Genomic DNA, 14,212 nt, shown 5'->3' on the forward strand with positions numbered 1-14,212 from the left:
CTTAACGTATATTACCAATAAATAATGGACTGAATGATGTAATGATAAAAATGTGTTTTATTCTTAAACATATGTGTATGAGTTTATTGGCCTACTTCTACTAGCCGGAGTGTTTCATTCTAAAACCCAAACCATAAAAGAGCTTTGGAGAATTACAGATGGTATAATTATTTTTTCTGCCTCAATACAACAAGATTGATTTATTGATTTGAGACGATGTATTCAATTTGATTAGAGAGAAACTAGAAATGAAAGGGGTTTTGACGACAAACTTGCACCTCTTCGAAATATAATGGAAATGTTTAGTACTGTAGAAGCAACTATAATCCAACTCTATATCTTATCACTGATGAGCAACTAGTTACATTTAGAGGATGTTATCCTTTTTAGTTGTTTATGCCGTTGTGAGTTCTTGTTTTTTCTGTTTTCAGAACGATTCTACTACTGTTTCTTATGTCCTAAAGAAAAAAAAAGCTCTCATGTTATTATCAATCTTTCATAACAGTAACGAAATTGGTATTGATCAAAATAAAAGATCACGCATCGTACTGGATACACGCATCGTATTGGATGTTACTATCCTTGAATTGATCGCAATCTGCTCGATCAATACAAGGACAGTAGATTAAAAGATGTTATTTGTGTTCTCGTGTAAGTGACAGAAAAACTTGCTTGCAATGTGTTTCATGCTATCATTCAGTTTGCAAGGCTTATAGCATGATTGTGTGCAACAGTTGTCTTGTTTAGGAGAAAATGTTTTAATGTTTCCTTTTTTTTTTAAGTTTAAAAATTTTTTTTTAAAAACTTATAGAAAAAAAGATTGTTGATGTCAAATAAACAATTAACTTTAATAAAAATACAAAGATATTTTTTAGTTAGAATAGTTTTATACCCCAGCCATTCATAACGTAACTTTTTATTGCCGTCCTTTATGGGTTAAAAAAGACCCGGGTATTCCTGCTAGTCAGACACAAACGAGCTTTAAAACATGTCATTCTTTCGAAACATGTGGCTCTTATTTAAAAATGTGATTCATGCATATGAATGTGAACTTTATAACAGAATAAATGACTACTTTTAATAAAATTTCGTTTTAAATATTTTGCTAAATTATTTTGAAAATTTTGCTTTTATGTTTAGAATAACAAAAATAAACTTTCACCCACTATGTTTTTTTAATATGAGCACTTTTAGTTATTTTACAGTTTATGGTGTTACATAATCATTAAAAACTTTTTTAATTGATCTATAAAATCTGTAAAAAATATTTTAGTCAACGAAGTAAAAATCCAGCTAAAACTGGGTAAGAGCGTTGAGAAGCGCCCGGAGGTTTCCAAGTGATGTCGGAAACGTTTCTTACTTGTCTGTAGGTCTTCAATTCGAAAATTTTGACGGTTACAAAATTTTTTCAAAACTTGTATACCGTGGTGTGACCTAACAAAGTCCTATGCTTTAAGAAAGTCCTAATTTAAGAAATGAAAAATTTCGTATATATAAAATAAACATTTAAAGAAAAAATTTTTTTAACTAACTAGATATCTAGTTAAAATAACTAAGTTATTTTCCCCAAATGTTTTTGTTATATATACGAAATAAGACTTTGTTAGGTCGCAGCACGGTTTATTAAGACGGTTATTAAATATTTTAAAATTTTCTTTGCAACGAAAATTTAGTTTTGGTTCTTCTAAAAACTTTAAAAAAACCAGGATTATTTGAAAAACAGAGGTTGAGCACAGAGCTTCAGTAATCGGGATTTCCCGCCTAAAAGTGCTCACATGAGTCCCATGAGCAAATATTCATTCAGTCACAAAAATCTGTAAAAATATTAAAATAGTATTTAAATCAAATATATATATACATACATATATATATATATATATATATATATATATATATATATATATATATATATATATATATATATATATATATATATATATATATATATATATATATATATATATATATATAATTGACTTAAAGTTAAGTTTTATTAAATAGTCTATATAGTGTGTATACATATACTCTACCCAAAACCAAAAATTCTGGAAAAATTATCAAAAAACATTTTTCACCTTAGAAAACATTTTTTAAAAAGAAAAACAAGATGGAAAATAATTCGAATAATGATACTGGTGGTAAGAAAGTAATATTTTTTTTGAAAAATTTTTAAATGAAATATTGTTTTTATACACATGCCAGTATAAAAGTCCATTTTATGTTAACCATACTGTATGTTTTGCAGATGTGATTCGTGTGGCTAATAGCATTATTGAAAAACTTAATATTTCACCTGATATTGTGACAATTAGTCAGTGTGGTCATTTATTTTTTGTGCAAGTTTATGAATCCATATTAGGTGAAAAACCTCCTGGTAAGTTTTTAAATATATTTAAAAAAATTTAACTTTAAAAAGTTCCTTATGAAATACTTAAATTCTTATAATTTTTTAAGAAGTTTAGCATTTTATATAAAACGTACATATTAAATTGTTATTTTCAGTTAAATAAAATGTCTAAGTTTATTTACAAACTAATACCTCATGATAAATGTATATAAGTCAAGTGTTTAGTTTGTCTCAAAAGATTCGTTAGAAAGAAGCTTTTAAAGAAATTTTTTATTTCTGCTAGGACTAAACTCTTCTCCTGAGAGCATTGAAGATCAGATTCATAATGTACAAGTAGTTGTTGATTCACTTGCAACAGATGTTCTTGGTATGGATCTCTCACATATTGATGTCCAGGGTATTGTTCAGCAAGACAGAGTTCAAGTGAAAAACCTATTGGAAGTATTTGATGGTTTGTTGGATTGTTTATTGGAAGAATTGGATGAGGAGCATATAAATAATGAGCATGAAATGAGTCAAAGTGAAAAACAAACTCAAAAAGGTTTATTTTTTACATGTTTCATAAAATGGACAGTGATTGGCTGGAATCTTTTGATTGCTATAATTTTTTTTACTGTTTTTATAAGATATTCTTCAACTCCCATCATCTCGTAAGAATGATTATTACATTTCGTCAGAAGATCATGAAACATTATCAGATACAGTGTTTCAAGAAGATGCTGAAGAAACAAAAAAAGTAAGCTTTTTTTTTAAAAAAATAATGGGTTTTAAGTTATGAAAGCTTTTCTTACAAAACTGTAGGTAATATAAAATTATAGGGTTAAAAGCTCCAAGTGTTTCTATTACATTAAGAGCATTAAGTTTAGAAAACTGTTAAGTAGAATGATTTTATCAAATTTATAGTAACATCCTTTTGTATATAAACTTTAGAAGAAAAAAAACATTTTTAACAAAGTTTTCTAATTCTACAAAATAAATTTTAAAGGTTTTTTTTTTTTTTTGAAAAATAAATTTACTTGTCTTACTTTGTCAGCCATTATATTGTTAGCCTCTATCAAAACAAGTTTCGTCTTTGAAAGCATTTGTAAAAGAAACATCTAGTGCATGCAGCTTTGGAAACTCATATTCTTGGTTAAAGAATGGAGAATCCACAAATGAACTTATAAATGAAAACAGTCAAGAGCAGCATATTATTGATGAAAGGTGAGGATTGTCTTGGTGATTTAACTCAGTATTGTGAACTTAATTTCATACAATAGCTAAGCTGTTGTATGAAATTAAGTTCACAACTATTATGAAATTAACTTCACAACAATAATTTTTGATTAGGCATGTATTTTACACAATTTGTCTGCTGTTTCCTAAATCTGATATTTCTTAAACAAATTTTATGTAAAATATTTACCAGAATGCTGATAAAGTCTAAAAATATAGTAAAAGTTGACAAATTTACAAAGTTGACCTTTTATAGTGTAATTTTTTTGACCTTTTCTGTTGTAGATATGTAACTCTTTACATATTACATTTTTATATTTGTACCACATGTAATAATAATTATCCAATTTTTAATCTTTCCTTTAGTCATAAAAAAAGTACAGAAAACTATGGAGGTGATCAAGTAAGATTTTTGTTTTATTAAAATTTTCGAATATAGATATTTCGGATGAAGTTTTTTTTGTTTTGTTTTTGTTTTGACAGAAAGCTTCTTCTTCTACTCAGTGGTCTTCCATATTAAATAAAACCTCTGCCTGTGAATCCGTATCTTCTGAAATTAAAGAAATTGGTATCAGACCAAGAAAACCATTGGGTGTTGAGAAAAAGAAGCTTCATAAAGAGAAAAACAATGTTCAGCTGCATAGTCATACACATCACCATTATCATCATAAAGCAAATAGTAAGTTTATTATCTAGTTTTGATAGTAATATTAGTACAATATTAATATGATAATATGATGAAAGTAAATATTTTTTTACAGTTTTGTTTTATACAAGTGAGTCTAAAAATTATTCTTCCACCCTTGTTTTTACTTTCTCATTTTTTTCCTTTTAAAAGTAGATTGATGCGACATGATAGTGCATGATGTATAGTACATATATATATACTTTCAGCTTTATATCTGTTTCTCTTCTGTTGTTATAGAAAACTCTATGGATATATCACGGTTTTTAGTAACGAAAAATTGTTCTTCCACTTTACAAAAAAAATATTCTTGTTTGAAGATGTGTAAAAGAAACTTGATGCTTTCATCAAAATAGTCTCGAATGTTCTTCTAGAAGGTTCTGGGAAAATATTTTTACTATAAGTAGAATTTTTGTTGTTGAATTTACTAAGTTTATCTAATGGCTCCCGAAAAGAAGGAACATAGTAATGGTATGAGATACCTGGTAATAAAACATTACCAGAATGGTGACTCGAAATGTGATATAGCATCAAAAACATTGCTTACTTGATCTACAGTGGAATATATTATCAAAAAGTACAAAATGACAAAATGCATAGGGAATCTTTTTGGACATAGTCAAAAATGAAAAACAACAGCAACAACAGATTGGTTAATCCAATGTAAACTCAAACTTAATTTGAGGAAATCAGCTTTGATAGTGAAGACAAAAATTGAAAATGAGCTGGAAATTTTACTTCATGTCAAAACCATTCTTAAAAGAGCACATGAGCGCAGATTATTTGGCCAGGTAGCTTGCAAGAAGCCATATGTGAATAAGTGTAGTCAGTTAAAATGACTCAGATTTGCCAAAGAAATGCTCAATAAATCTCTGGAATATTGGGACAGGGTTATCTGGTCTGACAAATCAAAATTTAATATTTTCTACTCCGATGGCAAAGTTATGGTTTGGAGAATGCTGCAAAAAGACTTTAAACCCAACTGCACAGTGCCAACAATGAAGCATGGTGGTAATTTGGCAATGATCTGGGGTTGTTTTATGCAACAAGGAGTTGGTAACTTATGTATTTTGGATTGGATAATGGACAGATTTTATTACCATGATATTCTTGAAAGAAATTTATTGCCATCGATTGAGCAATTTTTGTTGCAAGCTCAATGTATCTTTATGCATGACAATGATCCTAAACATACCTCCAAATTAATCAAAGACTGTTTAAAGGAAAACAAAATTGAAATGATGCCTTGGCCACCTTATTCACCAGACTTCAACCCGATCGAAAATTTATGGAATGAATTGGAATGGCAAGTGAAAAAATATCAACCAAAGAATAAACAAGAATTAGAGTCTCTTTTGAAACAAGAATGGTATCAAATCGATTTACCTGTACTTCAAAAGCTTGTAGAATCTGTTCCAAATAGCCTATATCAATCTATCAAAATTAAAGGCTATGCAACTAAATATTAGAAAATGTTGTTTAGTTTTTTTTTTTAGAAAATAAAATTATTTTCTTAAATTGGGCAAATAATTTTTCATTACTAAAAACCGTGATCTATTCATAGAGTTTTTGATAACAAGAGAGGAGAAACAGATATAAAGCTGAAAGTATATATGTACTATACATCATGTACTATTGTGTTGCATCAATCAAAGTTCTCAACTCTTCTTCTAAAGGAAAAAAACGAGAAAATAAAAACAAGTACAGTGTGTGGAGGAATAATTTTTTGACTCACTGTAATTTCTTTTTATTGTTTTTAGATTCTTTTGATTCATACTCAAGCTCTTCAATTTCAACTGTTGGCCTAAAGCCTTGTGAAACGTATGAAATGAGTTTAGATTCTTTAATCCAGGAAAATGAATATGATGATACATTGTCATCTGACCTGCAAACTTTCAATAAGACTTCTACAAATCAAAAAGTGTCTAAAAAAATTCAAACATCTTCCTCAATTCTAGTTGACTCTGCTGTTCAGACAGAGCCCAGAGTTGCCCATAGTAATTTGCAAAAAAATATCACTCTTTCAGACAATCTTCATTTACTGCTAGGTTGTTTGTTTTGTAAATATTTTTTATTCTGTTTAGAATGGATAGTACTTGCCCCTCTATCTTCAATAGTGTTCTACTTTCTTACTGTTATTTCTATTCTGATTCATGGTATTATTTTTTACTTAAATATTTTTTTGTTAAGATGCTGACACAAATATTCGTTTAAAGAGCCTTTCTGAAGTTCATGATAGATTAAAAGTAAAATTTTTGATTCATAATCTCCTCTTTATTCTCTGTTTAGATTTATGCTAATAAACTAAACAAATCTCTTTTTGATGATAAAAAAATTGCTAGTTTTAACATCTGTATTTCCAGTTTTTTGAGTTCTAGTAATCTTAGTGTATCATTAAAGGAGAACTAACAATAATAGTAAAATCTGTCAAATAATTTCTGTTATCCTAATAGTCTTAGAGATAATGTGTTTTAGAAACTGAGAAATCATTTTCCCCAGCATTCAGAGGACCGTTTACATTTTAAAGATAAAAATAATCAACCTGCTGAGCGTAAAAGTAACTTAAAGTCTGTCAATCAAAAAAAAGAAAGCTCCAAAGTGTCTTTTGCATTCAAAGCTCATCATCCTTGTGCATCCTTAAGTGATACAGAAATAAGTAAGAATTAAGTTTTTAATTTTAAGATTCTCATTGCTATTTCATGATTTTCTTAATGATGAATGATAATTGATAATGATTACAATAAAGATTGTCATTTTTTCAAATATTTTAGGATATTCACCAACACAGAATGTTAAAGTAAGAAAGGTTAAAATTAAAGACCCACTTAAAGAAAAAATTGAGGAGCGTTTACAAAAAAAAAAATACTTTTTTGAAAGTATGCTTTTTTCTTTTCTTTTTATTCAAAGATTATTTTCTTTATTATTTAAATACTTAATTTTCCTGCAAGTTTATTTTTTTTTTAGAAAATGCAATTCCCAGCATTACTAGTGGTGAAGAAACTCCAGAAAATATTTATGATTCATTTTTCAAGCGTGAGAAAGTATTTCAAAATATTCCAAATAAATATATAGAGGAGAAAGAAAACCAAACAAACCAACATGAGCACTTACTGAAGAGCATTCACAAACAAACTAATCATCAACTTACAAAAAAAAGGAAAAAGGTTTCAGCTTTTCTTGTGTATTCACCATGAATGTGGATTAATTTATTTCTGAAACATTTGCTTGTGTATTCACCATGAAAGTCAATTAATTTATTTCTGAACCAGAGATAGTTTTGATTTTTTAAATTAATTATGAATCATTTCTTAAGGGAGAAGAAGTTGCGGAAACAACAACAAAGCAAACTAAACATGCTTCAACACGAAATAAATTTGCTTATCGATTAGCAAATGTCTATGCTCATCAGCCTGTTAGTAAAACAAAATCTAGAAAAAGAAGTGCTTCTGCAAGTCCTGTTCGTCAAAGAAAACTTAAAGACAGTTGTAGGTTTAGAAATATGCTTAACATCAAATTTTATCAAAAATAAAATGTATATTTGTTTGCATGTATATTTGTTGCTTGTATGTTAGTATTTTAAAAATTAAGTAACATATACTACAATATGCTAAAAAGTGTACATGTGATACTTATATTTAGTGATTTTGCCTGAAACTGAAATTCTCCCGATAATGGAGGAAGAATTTCCCTTTCTTCCTTTATCGCCACATGCTGTAAAGTTAATGTGGAGGAAGCAAATGCTTCAGTTAAGCAATAACTGCAAAATCAACAAAGATTACAAAAACACAAAAATGCAAAAATCTATTGAGGAAGCCCAGTGCAAGCAGGAAGCATTGTCAAAGCTTCTTCGTAAAGAGACTGAGCAAAAGAAAAGATTGGTATTGTCTATTGAAACTTTTATGACTGTTAGTGTATCCTAATCTTTACACTTTATTGAATGACTGTTTCATCATTCAAGTGAGTTTATAATACAATTTTATAACTTTAACATTTTATTACTCAGAGAGAGCACAAAGAGATGCAAGAAAAAGAGTTACAAGTGAGAAGAAAATTACAAGATAGACGCCAGTCTTCAGCTCGTGCACGCAGATATTATGATGAGTATGTTGTTATGAATAGAGCTCGAATGTTGAAGAGAGATATTAAGGAGGAGAAGGTAAATTTTTTTTGTAAATTTCCTTTCAAGCCTGGCTATCATTATCAAAGTTTTTATGAAAAAATTATTCTCTGTAGATGTTCAAAGATTTATTTCAAGATGGTCTTGATTTACAAAAACAGCGAATTCAAGAGATGAGAAAATATGCCAAAGAAATAAAAGAAAAAAAGGAAATCAAACAGCGAAATGAAATCGAATCTCTTGAGAATTAGTATCTTTTCATCAGTTTCTAATTTTTTGTTTTTTTTTGTTTGTTTTACTTTGATTATTATAATAACAAAGAGTCTTAAGCGTAAGATTGGTCCTTTACCTCAAATTACAGCTATCGTGATCAGTTCAGTATGCTGGCTGAAACAATTTCGAAGGAGAATGATGAACTTGAAGTGAGACAAAAAGCACAAATAAATGTGAGTTTAAGCTGTTTACAAAAAGCCATCCAATATATATATATATATATATATATATATATATATATATATATATATATATATATATATATATATATATATATATATATATATATATATATATAAAATCAAAAGAAATTATTTATATACGTATTATATTAATATTCTCTCTTTTTATCTCTTCCGTCATGTATGATACATTTAAGCATATATTTATATGTATGATTATAAGTATGATTTGTGTTTAAATAACTTTTTCTTCGATATCTCTTCATTTCGTAAATTTTCCGTTTTTTTTTTTGTTTTTAAAAATGGTTTTGATAGTGTGAATGGGGTACTATTAGAAGCAAAAAAACTAACTTATTAAAAGTCTCTAAACTCATTCAAAACTATAATAACAAAGTACAAGTTTTAAGTTTTATAGAGGGTTATCTCTCATAGAAACTACCGTTTATCAGTATAATTCATGCTTCACCTATAAATTTCGTCTTCTCTGAAGACTCGGTTCATGGTTTATTCAAATTAAAGCATACTTTGAATTACACTCTCGTTAATTTGTGATGCATATTAAATCTATATTCGCTAAATTATTTTACAATATTGATATAAAATTAAATATATTAATATTAGTTCAAATTACTTGTAAATTGAATTGCGTATAACGTAACAACGTAAATTTACAAAATGTGTAAATCAATTCTTTTTTTCCTTTTTTCTTTTTATGTCAATATCTTACTCTATGGATGAAAAATCTTACATTAGCTCAATCTATTCCAGAGCTTGAAGTTATAGATGTTGGTGACCATAACATGCAACAAATCATGTTGAAAAATTCCGCATCTCATAAAAAAAAAAAAAAGTCGATCATTTTTATAACAAAGAGAAGCAAAAGTGCTTCTCTCTGTTACAAAAGTCAACATACTTAATATCATGTTTTACAGCCATTTCTTTTCTCAAAAACGACGGCTGTGCAGTTCTATCGCGTTCTAAGGATGAAAGTTCTTTATTTTTCTACTAAGATTAAATATTCAATCATCTTGTTACTTCATTCACTGTTGTAAAAAATGACCAAAAACTACTTTGAGCTGACCCGAGAAAACTGCTTTGATAGGGTGAAACTACAATGTTTCCTGACTCCAAAAATGTAAAATTTGAAATCTAACTATTTCGTCCGAGAAAATAATTTCGATTTTTAGTTTTTAGTGCTTTGCACAATAGGGCGAAATGACAGCTTTTCAAATTTTGCATTTTTACAGCATTCAAAAACTCTTCAAAATAAGCATTTATTACTCCAAAACATAACTGTCTAAAATTCACTTGAATAATAGTTTATTCTGACACAACTGATATAGTTTTTCATTAACAAGATGGAAATAATAAACACTTTCTTAAATGATTCTTTTAGTTATTCTAAGCCAAAACACAAAAACAACCTCTTGATTCTAAACACATAAAGAGCAAATGGTACAAAAAGTAAATTCTTCTCAATATTTGATTCTTCACAAATGCTTGCTGTTGTAGTCCACAACACATGAAAGAAGCCTCTTTGCATACTCAGGATGATTGCGGTCTCTTTTGTATCTCTGCCAATGTGAGCTGAAATTATGATGCATTGATTCTGTTGTCTGCTCACTAAAGATCCCCAAGGGAGCCCTTTTGATCTCAATGAATTGCTTCACATGGAAGAAAACAGCATGAACTTTTGGAGTCACACTGATGTTCATGATTGCCAAATATGAGTCTCTGAAGCGATCAATTTTTTCAGAAAAGTCATCCTCCAGAACCATACCAAAACATGCTGTCACCACAGACTTAAACTTTCGAAGGGCATCAATGATTCCAAAGACTTGAAAAGCAGACTCAGTCTCTGCAATTCTTTGAAGGAGGTCAAGATTGCTGAGAAGCTTGTGACAGGCATTCCCTGCAAACTGCCCACCATGGTATGGTTCTTGTTGAATGTGGAGAGCTGAGGGCCACTTGACAACATTGGGCCAAACTTCTGTCATGGCTTTGTACATGTGATTGACCACACCAAGGAGAAGATGGAGTTCCATTGGTGGTATGAGCTCCAAGATGAGTTTGTTTTCCGAACCAGATAGCAAAGGTTCATGCACTACATTGCCAAAAGATCTTGCCTTTTTGATATCACCACCAGACTTAGCAAACTCTTGATAACAGGCAACAAGTGAGCCTAGTGTCCTCAAAGATCCTGATTGAGAAAGATGCTTTGATTCTGTGTTGCACCAAGAGCAAGGGTGAGTACTTGCATGGCTCTGAAGGCCACAAAGGATGTTGGCAAGTTTCATGTCGCATGAGACAACAAAGTTGACTTTGTCTAACTTGATTAAAGACAAGATCTGCCTCACATTTTCAAGGTTTTCTGGTAGTCCTTCTGATAAAGCCACAAGCATTTGACGCTTTACACTACTGTCTTTGGCAGTCCTCTGAGTTAAAAGTTTTTTCCGTGGTGGTGACCTTGAATCACAGTGAGAATCCAACTCCATGATGCCAAGAGAAACTTTCAGAAATCCTCCACCTCCATCAATTCCCAACTTGACAATATGATTCTGGAAAACTCTTCGAGAAAGCAGGACTTCATTCAAAAGCTCGGCAAGATCCTTGCAATGCACAACCACAAAGTCAGTGGAGTTACTCTCTGATAAAACTTGGATGCTGGTTTGAGTAAAAAACTCAGACAACTGTTTGCCAATGGCTTCAAACTTAGCTAGAAAACTAGTCTCCACAATCTTGGTGTCACTGACTCTGTTGATGGTTGATGCCAATTTCTTCATGCCAAGGTTGGACAGTCCTGTGTTTAGCTGAACTTGTACAAGATCTTCAGTTTTGATGCTGGGTTCAGGAAAAAGAGCTCTTGCACTTGAGCTTCCTAAAAATGAAATTATATTAACACTTTTTGTAATTTTAAGTTTTAAAATTAAAGGTATTCCCTCTGAACCTGCCATCTTTATATGTATATGTAAAAGTATCACCTGTTTTAACTCTAAGTGGTGGGCCGCCTTTAGGATGCGATATTTTGGCAGTACCACCAGGTGTGGAAGGTTTAGTAGAGATGACTTGAGTAGCTATTTGCTCTGCAGCGAGTGGATCAGCTGTAGCTAGCTGCTTGAGATTCTCTCTAAAAGTGAATGGAGTGCACTGATGTGGCAGACCTCTTCCAACTAGACTCAAAAATCACCACATCTTTGATGGGTACAATCTTCCACAGGTTTAGAATAGTCCACTGGGCTCTTCTCATTCAACTTCAAATGTCCAACTTGACAAATAAGACAGTTGCAACCTTGATCTCTTGTTGGTGGTCTAACTTTTATAGATGAGAAAGGAAACAAAGGTGGCAGGTTAACATCTTTTCCTTCATCTTTTCTCCGAAGAATTGTTCGACATGAGTCACAAATGCCTCTTGGCACTCTGGTATCAGTCAAATCAAGACTTGTATGGTAATGCTTGAGGATCTTTTCAACAAGGAACTGTGTCAACTCTCGAGAGCACTTCTTCAGACACAAGACACAGACAGATTTCCGACAATCTTCATGATTTTTTGAAAAATTTGGCATTTTGAAATTTTTCTCACACAACTGATAAGTGAAACACTTTAAATAAACATGTTCACTGCCAATTCCCGGAATTTTTAGCTTATTTACAATTTTGATGCAACAAAATGTTTATAATATAGTTCAACCATGAAATTGTAGGTAAAATTTTATCTTCTGAGTTAAAATAAATGCAAATTATACTTGCTATATAGACTGTTATGTTTTAGAGTAATAAATGCTAATTTTGGAGAGTTTTTGAATGCTGTAAAAATGCAAAATTTGAAAAGCTGTCATTTTGCCCTATTGTGCAAAGTACTAAAAACTAAAAATCAAAATTATTTTCTTGGACGAAATAGTTAGATTTCAAATTTTACATTTTTGGAGTCAAGAAACATTGTAGTTTCACCCTATCAAAGCGGTTTTCTCGGGTCAGCTCAAAGTAGTTTTTGGTCATTTTTTACAACAGTGCATTTGAATGCATTTTTTGACATAACAGAAGCTTTTATGAAAAAAAAGTTATGTACGACTGTAACGCATGCTTACTCAAAAATTTTTTTCCCAAAATGGCAGGATGACGCTAAAGCGTGTTCCTCACGGTGGCAAACCACCGATGCCCTGGTGGTTTGTCACGTCTCGGAAAATCTGGGACAAATTATCTTAATCTATAGATACAGACGAAAATCGGCGGAATCTATTGAAAAATTATTTCAGCCGAAACTATAAATGAAACCAAAAAAATGCAATCACTACACTGGGACCATGATCACCACCTCCAGTACATAAATAACCTTTTGAACAAGTTTTGTCGAATTTCTTTACGTTTTTTACTAGCGCATTTGTGGTTTTTGTTATACCAATTTACGGTTATAACCACTGAAATAGTTTGTTATTTTGTCAAGCTTATTTTCTTGCAGGTATTACGTAGAATGCGAACAGAAATGCGCAAACGAATGGAGAGAGAGTTAAAAGTCGTACAATCTCAGCTGACAAATGATGATGATGCAATTTTTTTTCGACAGTTAGACGCTGATAATTTAAGAAAACAATTTCAACTGTCAATGTATAAAGGTGGTGTAATGTGAATATGCGCCCTGAGTTCTCAAAATTCATTTACGAATTTCTTTTTCGTTTTAAAAAAAAAAAATTGCTTTTAATTCTCACATTATGCTTTTATTATTTTATAGTTTTGCTCGATAAGTAGATATCAACAAAATTTTCGCATATTTTTTATTATTTTATAGTTTTGCTCGATAAGTATATATCAACAACAAAAAAAGTTAATCCTTGATTTCCTATGTGTATCTGTATATATGAAGAGAAGTGATTGTAAATAAGTGAATTTCAAATACCATAATTTTTTCAGTATTTATTTTTATTTAACTGCTTAACCAAAAAACATCACTCAAAAGTATGAAGATAACTGGTTTTTGTTACCCCTCCACCCCATCCCTCACCCCACCTCCTTATTCCTTTTCCTCCTTTTATTTTAAAAAACTTAAAATGAGCCAGTTCCTCGAGTAACTACGGGGCGTGATAGTAAAAGTTTAAAATTTAATACATTTCCTACCAATCGTTTTTGTTAATGTTGTTTTGTAAAACCCCGAACGTGAATGAGTTGGTCATGTTAGCCTAACTGTATGAAAGAAGAGGAAGAAATGCATGATTAACTTATTTAAATTCATCACTAACTTTTGTTGGAAAAAAATTTTCTAATTAGTTCCTTAATATCACAAAATTAAAATTTTAAAATTGTTTTAATTTTCACTTGGATAAAATTGATCGGTGTTTTCGGATGCTTTCTAAACCCATTACAACTTCCATCTTCCCACGCAAGATTTCCTTTTCATTGAT

The 14,212-nt window shown here is 30.3% G+C and overlaps 2 protein-coding genes across 4 annotated transcripts; one reads left to right on the forward strand and one right to left on the reverse strand.

Moving 5' to 3' along the window:
* The first annotated feature begins 1,327 nt into the window (after positions 1–1,327).
* Positions 1,328–13,709, forward strand: LOC145191743 (centrosomal protein of 95 kDa-like). Of its 2 annotated transcripts, XM_090077703.1 has the most exons (19): positions 1,328–1,366; positions 2,081–2,138; positions 2,246–2,374; positions 2,631–2,888; positions 2,974–3,083; positions 3,396–3,550; positions 3,929–3,965; positions 4,046–4,241; positions 6,008–6,295; positions 6,438–6,493; positions 6,723–6,903; positions 7,019–7,123; positions 7,212–7,411; positions 7,561–7,732; positions 7,887–8,125; positions 8,251–8,403; positions 8,481–8,614; positions 8,726–8,810; positions 13,276–13,709. In XM_090077703.1, exons 2-19 carry the CDS (start codon positions 2,108–2,110, stop codon positions 13,441–13,443), a joined length of 2,697 nt encoding a protein of 898 aa, XP_089933829.1. In that variant the 5' UTR covers positions 1,328–1,366; positions 2,081–2,107; the 3' UTR covers positions 13,444–13,709. The 2 variants fall into 2 exon arrangements, with proteins under 2 accessions (XP_089933829.1, XP_089933830.1); XM_090077704.1 differs by lacking the exons at positions 1,328–1,366; positions 8,251–8,403; positions 8,481–8,614; positions 8,726–8,810; positions 13,276–13,709 and adding an exon at positions 1,384–1,816 and having other exon boundaries at positions 7,561–7,736; positions 7,887–8,039.
* Positions 10,294–12,564, reverse strand: LOC149891845 (uncharacterized). 2 transcript variants are annotated; one of them, XM_090080365.1, is made up of 2 exons: positions 11,801–12,564; positions 10,294–11,697 (listed from the first exon to the last, which is right to left on the reverse strand). In XM_090080365.1, exon 2 carries the CDS (start codon positions 11,600–11,602, stop codon positions 10,310–10,312), a length of 1,293 nt encoding a protein of 430 aa, XP_089936491.1. In that variant the 5' UTR covers positions 11,603–11,697; positions 11,801–12,564; the 3' UTR covers positions 10,294–10,309. The 2 variants fall into 2 exon arrangements, with proteins under 2 accessions (XP_089936491.1, XP_089936492.1); XM_090080366.1 differs by lacking the exon at positions 11,801–12,564 and having other exon boundaries at positions 10,294–11,780.
* Positions 13,710–14,212: the final 503 nt, after the last annotated feature.

This window comes from Hydra viridissima, unplaced genomic scaffold (genome assembly GCF_058129835.1).
Source record: "Hydra viridissima isolate aposymbiotic clone 2 unplaced genomic scaffold, HvirCarnegie_v1 scaffold_2, whole genome shotgun sequence".
NCBI lineage: Eukaryota > Metazoa > Cnidaria > Hydrozoa > Anthoathecata > Hydridae > Hydra > Hydra viridissima.

What these genes read in the sequence shown, in the direction of transcription:
- LOC145191743 (XM_090077703.1), top strand. Translation starts at nt 2,108, where the DNA reads ATGGAAAATAATTCGAATAATGATACTGGTG. An exon ending in AAGTTCATGATAGATTAAAA is followed by an intron (nt 6,494 to 6,722) that starts GTAAAATTTTTG and finishes AATGTGTTTTAG; the next exon opens with AAACTGAGAAATCATTTTCC. An exon ending in ATCGAATCTCTTGAGAATTA is followed by an intron (nt 8,615 to 8,725) that starts GTATCTTTTCAT and finishes CTCAAATTACAG; the next exon opens with CTATCGTGATCAGTTCAGTA.
- LOC149891845 (XM_090080366.1), bottom strand. Translation starts at nt 11,773, where the DNA reads ATGGCAGGTTCAGAGGGAATACCTTTAATTTTAAAACTTAAAATTACA.